At 30.8% G+C, this 12,829-nt stretch overlaps 1 protein-coding gene across 3 annotated transcripts; it reads right to left on the reverse strand.

Annotated features, from left to right (window-relative positions):
* On the reverse strand, window positions 1–5,597 carry LOC110710194 (basic leucine zipper 9-like). 3 transcript variants are annotated; one of them, XM_021888462.1, is made up of 6 exons: window positions 5,160–5,597; window positions 1,707–1,833; window positions 1,417–1,561; window positions 1,091–1,166; window positions 660–785; window positions 1–548 (listed from the first exon to the last, which is right to left on the reverse strand). In XM_021888462.1, exons 1-6 carry the CDS (start codon window positions 5,433–5,435, stop codon window positions 258–260), a joined length of 1,041 nt encoding a protein of 346 aa, XP_021744154.1. In that variant the 5' UTR covers window positions 5,436–5,597; the 3' UTR covers window positions 1–257. The 3 variants fall into 3 exon arrangements, with proteins under 3 accessions (XP_021744154.1, XP_021744155.1, XP_021744156.1); XM_021888463.1 differs by having other exon boundaries at window positions 1,707–1,830; window positions 5,160–5,596; XM_021888464.1 differs by lacking the exon at window positions 5,160–5,597 and adding an exon at window positions 1,987–2,019.
* Between the last annotated feature and the right edge of the window lie 7,232 nt (window positions 5,598–12,829).

The raw sequence follows: 12,829 nt of genomic DNA on the forward strand, positions 1-12,829 counted from the left end.
TATATAAAACCAGGTTAACCAGCCAAGTGATCCATTAATACATTGACTCTCGTACACAATATAACAGAAAATAGCTAGGTAACTTACAAGGTACAACAATAGCAGCAGTAACAAACACATACAACTAGCTTTAATAACTTACAAGACTTATTATTATTATTATTATTCAACCCTTCATACTTCCCTCTTTCTATCACCTTCCTAGAACACAAAAACCATCTAGGAGTACTTACATAATACACTCGAAACCCCGACTCTCAGCGCCAAATTCCTGTCACACAGCTAGTACCGCCACAGCTAACTGTACTGTCACTCATTAGGCCACTACTAGCACTTCCATGCAACACATGATCATTGGAATTCTGCCACGAAAACGCCCCTTCAAAAGACGAGTCTTGTCCTTGCACCATGATTGCTGGGGTGACATTCGTGACACATGATATGTTTTGGGTGCTGCCTGCCATTTGAGGTGAAGGTGATCCCAAATTAGTACTCTGAAGAAGCTGATTCAGAGTGCCTCGAGTAACCCTGTCCTCAGCTAATTTCACCTGAATTTTCGATCATATGTCATTCATAATACTTTGCAGTACTAATTTCTACATCTTAATATGATTAGTTAGTATTTTATGCTAATAAGGAGCTTAATTATGTTTCTTCACCTTGGCTCTCAGAGCTTCGACATCTGACTTAAGCACTCGGTTGTTTGTGGTGGCTTCCCTGAGCTGCTGTGCTGCCTCGTTCAGCTGCTTGAAGAGCGTAGTGTTCTCTAAACCAAGTTGTTCAACCTGTATAGAACAGAACATTTGTTAAATTCCAAACTCTCATTTACACTAAACACACGGCGATTATAGCTGGATTTTAATTCAAAGATCAGTGCAAAACTGCAAATTACAGTACAGACAGTCACAAGGTCAGTCTATTAAGCAGAACTAAAGATTGATTAACATTAATATATATGAACTACTAGATGATATAAAGATAATTAATGCCGAAACAGGATTAATCCTGTCTAAAAACCTTATTGGACCGACATCAATAAGTTCAATCAGACGGTTTCAATTAGCTACTAGAATGGGAATGCATATGTCACCTGAACTTCCAACTCCTGTTGATGTGCTTGCTTCCTTCTTCTAGAACGACGAGCAGACTCCCTATTTGAAACCATCCTGAAATATATTACACACATTATTAGCTAATCTGCTATTTTATCCTGAAAACATATACAGTATTATGTTATTGCACATTTTATGTGGTCATTCTACTAGCATATAATCAAATTATGTACCAAAATCGCTTGCTGTACATATTTGGCAGCATTCATACCTCATGAACCTCAAGATCATACTTAAACTCCGATCCAGTACAAGTATTGTCCTTAATAAACATATGTACTAATGCAAAAGACTAGTTATATACCTTCGTTGGCGTTTTACATCAACACCATCATCGCCGCTCTGTTCACATTGACCGGCCTCTGTCTCTTCTTCATCATCTTCTGAGGAACCACTTCCTTGATTATCTCCTGTTTTCGGCTTAATAAGAATTGAGGTTGGACTTCCAGCTGCGCGCACATCAAATGGAATATTAATTAGTAGTGTTCATCCATCTTACATTATATTAAGTACACATTATTGTTACACCACATGCAACAATATTGTAACATGTTATACAAAATCTTCAATTCATTTTCATGTATATGATCATACCACAGATGGATGATTGCGAATCAATCGTCGCAGAGAGACAGGGTTGTTGCGGGGTGAAGTTCTGATACCATGAGATTGTTTGCTGATCAAATCCTCCTCCAGTTGCAAAGCTATTGATAATGTCCTGCTTCATTTGTTCATATTAATATAAGTACATGTCAAAGTAATGTAACGATATATGCATAATAGGCATAAGAAAAGATGCACTGTATATATGTTATCAATAACATGGACTTCATGTCAAAATATTGTAACAATCAGCTATGCATAACACCCGTACATTTATGCTATGTATCATGTACTTCTTCAAGATGTTTGAAAAGTTGGCTAATTTCTAAAATACCGGTATTTTTATAAGTGATGATGAGAAGAGATAAAACAACACACCTATAACAAAGTAAAGGTACATTTATAAAGTAATATAATATTCTTAACTATATGAAAAATTCGTACAATGTAACAACTAATTAATTTCAAATGAACATATTACTGTATGTATTTGATAATAATCCGATCTTTAAAAATAATCCGATCTTTAAAATTAAATTCAATTTGAAATAGAATTATACCTGATGGAACAAAAATATCTCCTAGAATATGAAATTCCAATATTATTTTTATTTTTTTAGAGAGGAAAAAGGAAAGAGAGAGAGAAAAGAACCAAAAAGGTCTTACCACTAATTACATACTTATAATAATCCATTAGAACGTCTCTTTAAATAGAAGTTGGAAGTATTCTCTACGTAAATTATTAGCATGAACCTTTAATTTTTCGGGTGGGGCCCAATTAAAATAGTTTGGAATCTGAATCACAACTCATCATATTTAGTAATCTAGGAGTATCTTTTTAGAAACCCTACTTTAAAGTACTCTTTAGTCTTTACGTCATTTTCACCTAAAGAATCTCCCTTCTTTTTTTCCTTTAATATTTGTCAATTTCTTCATAGCTAAGCTTACAATAATTTACATCCAAAAGTTGCATAAAGTAATGAACAAAATATGTGAAGTCATTACCATTTTATAAGAAGAACTTAGAAGACTTGCTCAATTATAAGCTAGGATTAATTTGTATTATTATTGGTTAAAGTGACGGAGGGAGTAGTTTTGATTTGATTTTCTCGTCCTTTTTAAAACCATCCGCCATGACCAATAATATGAACTCGAAGCTTATTTTGAAAGTTTCGAAACTTCTTCATTAAGTTTTAGCGTCTTTATTTGCTTCCTAGCTGGAAAATAAAGACTTTTGAAGGGTAGGAAGAGACAAAGAATGTTCTTTAGATAAAAAAATAATCCATACTACATACAAGTATATGTAATTTCAAAAATGTTGGGAAATATTTGATAGAGATTCCTAGCATAACTCAAATTGAAATGCGTGATAATGAGATTAAAGGAGAAGGTACCCAAAAAAAAAAAAAAAACTGAGGTTATATTTGATGAAATTGTATCAGATTATTAATCATGGCAATATAAAAGTATTTGACAACAATTAATTTCGAGTAAAAAAAAAACTTATATTCTTTGAATTATAGGTGACAATGTTTTTATGTAATATTCCAAAATTATGCCAATTACTAAATTTAATAGTGCTGAGGGATAATTGTGCTAATTTTATTCAATATATGATTATGAGACCAATAATGGAAAGATATCATCAGATAGGAACATGTAATACTTTGATAATTTGTAAGATGTGAAAATCTCAGCAATATATAGAAAATTCATAACATTATTCATTCTGTAAAATGGATATACAAATTAAGTATACAAGTACAATGAGAAAATAAATATTGTACTCATGACGAGTACATAATTATATAAACTAAAACCCGTTACGTGTTAAAAAAAAAAAAAAAAAAAAAAAAAAAAAACTGATTTGGACACTCCACATTGTGAGGCACAAAAAACAAAACTACGATTGAAGTAACACAATAAATAATAAAAAAAAAAAAAAAGACGTCAAAATAATTTCCCTTATGTATCTATCATGGATCATAAAATATGTTATGTACTAGTATTATTTTCCTAGTCATTAACTTTGGACAACTTATTTAAGAACTTGATTTTGGGCTATCATTAGCCAAAAAACCAGCAACTAATCCATGATTTACCTCCTTAATTAGAATTAATGAAATATCAGTTGTGTTTCATCACTTTCATGGTCCTCTACCATATTTATTGCTCACAAGCCAATCTACATCACCTTTATCAAAGACAAGCTCAATAAATATGTTTTGGTACAATATAACCTACTTTATTTTTTTAGCAAGTGATCATTGAAGTTGTTTATTAAGGCCCTAAAATTTTTTTTAGGGATGCAAAGAGGGGATTAAGACTCGATAATAGATACACATATGTTCGTTAATGTTAAACAAGTAAGGTTCGTTGATGATCAAGATCTTCTTCGAGTTTAAACTTGAATACTGAGAAGATTGTTGATCTAAGTCATTATATGAAAATTTTACAAGATTAACACTTTCATAAGAGTATAACAAAAGTACCACATCATCGAGATAATCCTCTCAATTTATAGTTAGTTGTTGTTCAATTTGTTTTGGTATAGCCATATCATGGATAAAAATAAAAATTATTCTTGTAGACATAAATATAATAATTTCTCTTATATGGATGGATACAAATTCAAAGTATTTGTAAATTTTGCTTGAGTTCTATATAATTTTAACTTTTTTTTATTGCAAAAGTTCAATATATTTCACTACAAAATTACAGTGGATATATTTGGTTTTCTTTAATTAAAGGTTCTTGATAAACTTCAACTAGAATTTTAATCATAAATTCTATCATAGATAGATAAAATTTCATGAAATTCATATAAGTAATACTCCGTATTATTAATAAGTTCCATAATTTAATTTTTAATACATACATAAATCTAAAATATAACCTATGATTTAAATAATAAAATAAAACAAATAACATACCACATACGAGATGATATCATAATATGATACAAGACTGTCCAAAATATACACGTTCAATAATTGAAATACCTTATAATTAAAAAAAATATATATCATTACAATTTTTACCGTTGTAATTTTTTCATATATTAATCAAAATAACAATAAAACATCATGTAATATAAAAATAGTTAAAAAAAAAAAAAAAAAAAAGAAAAAAAAAGTGGGATAATAATAATAATAGGTGGAACACGACACAAAGGCAAAAAAAACAACAAAAATAAAGAAACACGTGAAACGCACGTGCAAGTAAGAAATGCAGCAGAAAGTACAGTACACAGCACTCGGGAGTCGGGACTAGAAGTAGTAGTAGAGTAGCAAATGATTGAGTACTCCGCCAACCCACCATATATTCCCTACATCCTTATTTTTACAATATAAATATCTCATATTTTTCCAACAAATAAACGTTAGAGAAAACCAACATATAAAATAATAAAGTTAGAGATGTTTAGAGAGAGAGAAAATAAACCTGATGATTAACATTATTAGTCTTAAATCCAAAATCATCAGCAAGATTATGATGATGATGATTATGATGAGGAACAACTACGGCCGTTGGATCAACAAATTCAGCCGCGGTGTGATGGTGATGATCATAGAACATGGGATGGTTGTTATGGTGATGATGATCGATATCGATGTTTGTTGGATCATTGTTGACTAGGGCATGAAGCGCAGCCTCAGATGGACTGCGCTTCATGGGATTATTATTACCCGCGAATAGGGTTTGATTTTTGTGGTTCATAATGTTATTATTAACTTGACAAAGAAGAATGAAAGAGAGAGGAGAGAGAAATTTTTTGTAAGAGAGTTTGAGTAGAGAGAGAGGGAAAAGGGGAAAGAGGTAAGGTGATAGAAGTATTGATATAGGCCCGAACTCGCAAGAACCTTGCAAGTTCGGGATAAAAAAAATAAAAAGGAAAATAAATAAAATAAAAAGGCATATATTAGTAGTAGTAGAGAACAAAGTTAACACGTAAGTTTGGAAATAAAAGGAGTTTAGAATGAAGATTGTGGGGCTCACATGATCCTGGCATGTAGCAGCCTCTTTTAATCTTTGTTTTAGGACTACATACAAAGTAGAGATTGCCTAATACGAGTACAGTACAAATTATCAATCAAATTTAAGATTTGAAAAAACAACACCTCGTAGTTTATTACTTTATGTCATTGGAGTTCCTCAGTATGTGTGTTGGACTCTTTACATTTTGATATAAAACCTTATAAAGTTAAAATATTATTGAAAAAAATTAGGAAATATAATTATTATACGGGAGCAAATTAAACTAACAGATTCAAGATGTTGTATTCTAATTTTAGAGCTGATGTTGTGTCGTGTTTGTGTTTGATTTTAAATGATTTGCAAAATCTCAACACATACCCAACCTAGTTAATAAATATGTCGTTGTGTCATATTGACCCATGTAATTACATGTGTCGAAAACATTTAACACTAACTATTTTATTGCGTATTAGGCGCGTGTCGTGCTACCATGTTACTCCGTATATTAAATAACGTAAGCCCCGTTCAACATTTTTATCATTAGTTCTATAAATTATTGGTTTTTATTTCTTAAGCAGTTGAGTCATACCATGTTAATTTCGTGTTGAGAATCTCAGTAATAATCCAACCTATATTTAATTATTTTTTTAAATGTGACGATCATGCCATGCCATACATGTTAATAACATGTTTAAATAAACGTGATGTAAACCCTTGATACTAACTCGATTTTTTCGTGTATGTCCAATTCGTGTTGTGTTGTGTCAACTTTTGCCATCTCTAATTCTAACACTACCTTTTAATTTTTTAGTCCTTTATCGATATTCAAGCTATTATAGATAAAAATGAGTTTAACTTCTAGATCTAATCTCCATAAATATGATGTCAATGGATTGTGTTGTAAGTGTTTCCAAAGGAATGAATTACGTGTAAATATTAGGTCGTCTTCTATATTTCGCCAATTGCCTATTAGGCTCAACCTCACCCATCATTCGATCAAATAACATTGCATCCAAAATTCTTACAAATCTCACATCTTATTATAGCGCGCTTTAAACGCGCTATTAAATATCGTTTATTAGTTCGAAAGTAAAGAATGATGTTTACAAAAAAATCACAACAATTATTCCACACTTTATTTTTAATTTCATACATATGCTTAGCTTTTTCATTTGTTTCAAAAGAATGATCACAATAATTAAGGTGAACTGAACATGGTTTAATATGAGTGATATATAGCTACAAATTAAACCTACTAAAACAATAATTCTCTTACAAACTTAACTATGTGGCATGTTTAAGAGAGCGAGAATGACAAATTTCACAAAAAAAAATGTAAATGAAGTTTAAATTATAGAGACCAATGAATTGTTTAATTAGCTTGTAGATGCTTGATTAGGTCACATAATAAAGATTTCTTAATGCTCACGCATTTAGGAGTAAACTATTAAGCATTAGTGCATTACAATATTACATTATTAGAAATGGTGTATGATTGGCTAACAAACTTTCCTTACGTTATTTTTCCTTTTCCTTCTATAATGGTGATTAAATATACAACAGATAAGTTATCCAAAGAGTGCTTAAACAACTACAAAATTAAAGCCAAAAAATGACATGAATAATATTCATTTACCAATTGACACACTAATGTAATTATAAAACTTGAAATAATTATTCAAGTACCTTAGTGTTTTTTTATGGGGATTTTTAGCGGCCTCAACCTCAAAGTGATGACGACCCATTCAAATTAGAAAGGGGCAAATTAAAATATATTATAATCTAATTGTGCACTTGTATAATGGACATTATATAAATCTTCAACACGATTAGATTAGCATAATATGACCAATATTTTTATTTATTATTTTTTTTTGTGAGTTTTTAAGAATATGAACAAAAAAAAAAAAAAAAAAAAAAAAACCCTTAAGTGTGTTTAAAGTTTAAACTAGTGGCTCCGTTAATCTATGCGTGGCTGATATATAATATGTGGTTTATCAATGTTTTTATTTTTCTTAGCAGTTTAAAATTGTGTTTGATCATTGTACATTATCAATAATTGGGAAAAGACCATATAATTGGTCGCCAAAAAAACAATAAGTGAAAATGATACATATATATACACATGCATGCAAAGTTGATGAATTGTCAATTAATGTGTTTGGAATTGCTAAACAAATATTTTCACGAATTGTATGTTTAGCGCGGACTTTTTAAGGCTCGTTATGTGGCAGCTAAATTATCAGTATGAAATAAATATCAAGGCATTAAATAAGAAATTAACATCATTGTCGTTGAGTATTAGATCTCTAATCATTAAAAGAGAAAAAATTGTGTAAATCTGAACTCACATTGAGATAGAAATAAGTTATTAGACATTTGATAAAAGTTTTTTAACACCTCGACTTTTGAATTTAGGTACAAGTTTTTGAAAATTTAATACGGAGTATAAGTTGTTGAAAATATCAATTTTTTAAATTTTATGTATTATTGGTTGGGTGGGGTGGAATTACGGTGAAACAGATTCACCCAATACTTTTTTATGAATCATGAATTTGCTACATACATATATCTCTATACATTTCTATCATTAAATGTAAATTTTTGTCTTAAATTAAGAAGGGAACATAGACATTACCTTTGACGTGAAATGTGTATACTATTGTGTATCTACGTAGGATGTAACAATATTCCATATTTCCATTAGTCACTCAAATATGCTATACATGACTCTTAACAAATTACTCTGTATGTCCATTCACATGTACATTATTAGTCACTCAAATATACTCTCATGCATGGAAACAATTCACAAAATTAAAATAAAATTATGCATCAAAATTTCGTAATCTCAATAATAACTTATCGAAACATTATCCGCTTATCCACTTTTAATAAATAATAATGAAAAAAACTAACATTAAAATCATATGCCATTAATAATCTTAAGCCATTAAATTGTTAAATCTTAAGCCATTATAGGCCATTCATAATGAATTCTCTCTTAAGATTTAAGTAAACAAAGATTAATGAAAATAAAAAATTGGCCTAAAAGGCAAAAGGCAAAAAAGTAAATAAAAAGAAGAGTAGGGGTTGTTCCACATGATGGAGCACTATCAACAAAAGATGTTTGATTTAGACGTACCACCGACCACATAGGTAGCACTTCCATGGTCTCCTCAACTGTCATTGTTTTGCTCCTAAAAGAATCAACTCATTATTATACAGTATTATTTTTTTGCTTCTTTAATTCCTTTTTAAGTTTTAACTTTCCCTTAATTTTTTTTAGGTTGTCCCTTTATATATACGCGTCATATTATAACCATACGTCGGGTTATCAAAAGCTTACACAATTCGATAACTTGATATAAATTTGACATGAAATAAACTGGTTTGGGTTAAGAATTCTCGACCCGTTTAAGTAATTGGGTCGACACGAACCTGACATGAAATTAAACACGTTAGGTATGGGTTGAAATTTTCAACCTGAAACCGCCACGCATAACCCGATTATATTAATGGGTTGAACATCAACCCATTAACCTGAATCTGACATGGTTAACTTGTCTATTGGAGTAGTCAAAATAATTGAATTTTTTTATGCCAATCTTGCTAAGCCTCCTAACTACATAATTTGGTAGTATAAATATTTTAGTAAAAACTTTTAACGGCAAAATTTTAGGTCAAGGCCGGGTTTTCAACCCATTTAATATAAATATTTTAGTAAAAACTTTTAATTTTAAATATGAATATTAATTAGTTTATTAAGTGTTAAACTATATAATGTCTTGTATAAATTAATAAAGTAAGTGGGTAAAAAGTTACCCGGATAACCCGTTTGATAAGCGAGTTAAGTTTGGGTCAAGGCCGGGTTTTCAACCCATTTAATAAATGGGTTAGGTTTGGATCAAAAGTTTATCAGCCCGTTAATATTAACACGAATACGAACCCAACACGATCCGTTTGACAGCCCTAATAGTACATACATGACTACATGAGTGATCATAAAACTCGATCTATTTGGTTTAATTTATTTAGCTTCAATGTACTCCTTTCGTTCTTTTATGTTCTATTCTATTATTATGAATACGCATTTTAATTAAAGTAGGATGATAAAATTTTGAGTGGATGTAAAATAAAATATGACAATGAAAGATATAGAATGAAATAAAGGTGGATTTTTGTAAGACAACAGGTGTTTTTATTTTATTTTACTTCCTCTATTTCGTATTAATCGCAACACTAGGGTGTTCACAAAGTTTAAGAAAATTTATAGGTTAGGGTCCAAAAGAGGATTTTTTTATAATATAAAGTATTGTGGGTAGGAGGGAAAAATTATAAAAAAGGTAGTATAAGTGGGGTTGGTTGGAAAGAAAAATGATAAAATATTTGTAAAAGTGGGGTTAGTGGGAGAGAGAAATTATAAAATAATGGTGAGCCCTTTCAAATATAGAAGTGTTGCAATTAATATGAAACGGATGTAAAGGAAAGTGTTGAGATTAATACGAAACGGGAGGAGTATTTAGTTGGTAAGGAGAAGGGCCCTAGCGGGCCGAAACCTACCACATGTCCTCTCGGCTTGGGTTAGCGAGCTAGACACTTTGGGAGTTGGGGGAAGGGTAAGAGAATCCCTATCCCAAAGTGTCTTTAATGGGATTTGATTTCACAACCTCCAGGTTGGGAGATGCAAACCTTACTACTAAACCAAGCTTTGCTAAGTAAGACAAACGGTGAATATATATAGTAAAATTAAAGACAATATGAAATAATGTAATCCATACTTATTATGGGGCTAAAATGGTAAATGATAAAAAGGTAACCAAATTGGAATAAAGCAAAAATGAGTAGTACAAATTAAAAGATTGCCTAAAATAGAGTGAGTACAGCAAAAAAAAAGACGAAAGGAGCATATTACACCTCCCCGTTTCTGAATAGCTGACACAATCAAATTTAATATACTTGTCAACGCACATATGTATGATCAAATATTACTCCGATCTATTCGTTCCTTATTACCCCCTCCGTGTTTAAATATATGAAACGTTTTCCTTTTTCAGCCGTGTTTAAATAAATGAAACTTTTTTTTTTAATAATTTCTCTCGATTTTTTTAAATAATATCCTCTTTATTTTTTTTAATAATATTCTACTAACTAATGGTCCCTACAAAATCCCTTACTTTCTTCCCTCTCCTCAAACTTATACCCCACTACCTATTATTTTAATAAATTTAATTAACCTTCCTAAACCCCGTGAAAGTCAAATCGTTCATTTATTTAAACACGGAGAAAATATTCTTTACATTTCGACTTGTATTGCCAACTTTAAAATTTCCCAAATTCTTATACTTCCTCCGTTAAACGTTAATTGCAACAAAGGGGGTGTGCGCAGAACCCAAGGTAAAATTTCTTAACCATGTTTAATGAAAAGTAATGGCATGTACATAATATTAATCCAACAAAAAAAAAAACCACCAAAGTTAAACAGAATGACCCAGCACCACCACCCACGCCACCTAGAAATACCCACCCTTTAAATCCAGAACCCAGAACCACGAACCACAAACCCACCACCACGAACAACGAACTCATCACCACCAAGAAACCAAAACCCCCGACTCACCTAGCTCACCCACGCGAACCCAAATCCACGACCAACCACCCACGACCCACCCACCTAACCCACGAACCACCCACAAACCCACAAAACCACCACCCACGAACCACGTACCAAACCACCACCCACGAATCACCCGCGCAACCCCCAAAACCCAGATTTGAAATTGAAAAACTAAAAGGTGGTCTTCTTCTTCAATTGATGAGAATAAGTTGAAGGAGGAGAGAGAAATATAATTGGGGAAATGAGAGATGAAGAAGGAGAGAGGAAGATAATGGAGATGAATTTGATTTTTGATGGGATGAGATAATTAAGTTAGATTAGGGTTATGATATATGATTTGTAATTATGTGTTAATAATTTTTAAGTGAGGGTATGTTAGTCATTTTGGTATAAAAAACTTACTAAATAAGGAATTTTTTTTGTTGCAATTAATACTTAGCATCCAAATATAGTAATTGTTGCAATTAACATTCAACGGAGGAAGTATACAGTTGGCCACACGGTGTGGCAAGCCATTCTTGGGGTTATTTCGTTAGGGTTATGGAGTTTATTTCGTCAGTGTTATAGGGGTTACTCAATCAGTATTACAGGGGTTAATCAGCTCGGTCAGTATTATAGAATTTAATTTGTTATTTTACAAGCGGTCAATTGGTGTAGCCAGCCGCCCTTAAGACGCGTTGTTAAAATTTTATGATTACGGAGTATAAAAACTCACTGTTATATCCAATATCATACCACATTGTGGGATATTGTTAGATTCAACTTGAAATATATTTTCAAATAAAATATGTATCTTTTTCTTTAGAATTTTTACTCATATTTTATTGTATATTCTTGATCAAAGATTTTCATTAGAGATCGTAAAATTCATAACATAACAATTTAAAGTGAACACAGGGAGTAGTAAAATTATATATGAAAAAAAATTATATTATGAAACTTTATAAATATTTAACAAAATTTTACATGATAATTTTTTTAAATAATACGTTAGTAAAAAAAACTAATTAAAGTCAAAGTGATTATATAAATAGTGAAAAAAGTTAAACTATGTCTATTTTATCCCCACAATTAATCACAAAATAAATCAAAGGGCAAAAAAAAAAAAAGAAAAAAAGAAGCAGGAAGAAGACAAATCTGACCGAAAGAGAAGGGAAAGAGAAAAAAAAAAAAAAATAATAATAATAAAAAAAAAAAAATTAAAAAAAAAGGACCTCTTCCTTCTTTTACTTTCTTTTATTTCCTTTTCTTTTTGAGTTCTAACGCTTTTTTCTCTGCTTTTTTAGTTTGGAAAAAGAAGCCACCTGACACTTCTTTAAATAGGGAGAAAACTTAATCACTTCAAGCTTGGAGCCAATTTTTCTAAATCAAAGTTGGTCCTCTATTTTTCTAAAAATTTATATTCATATATTCAAAAGTTGGTTCTTTAATACTTTAATTATATAATGCAAATTTGATACAACTTTGCATGATCGTGTTTGATCTTATGTATATATACGATATACCTACATACGATACT

The sequence above is a fragment of the Chenopodium quinoa genome, unplaced genomic scaffold (assembly GCF_001683475.1).
Source record: "Chenopodium quinoa cultivar QQ74 unplaced genomic scaffold, ASM168347v1, whole genome shotgun sequence".
Lineage (NCBI taxonomy): Eukaryota > Viridiplantae > Streptophyta > Magnoliopsida > Caryophyllales > Amaranthaceae > Chenopodium > Chenopodium quinoa.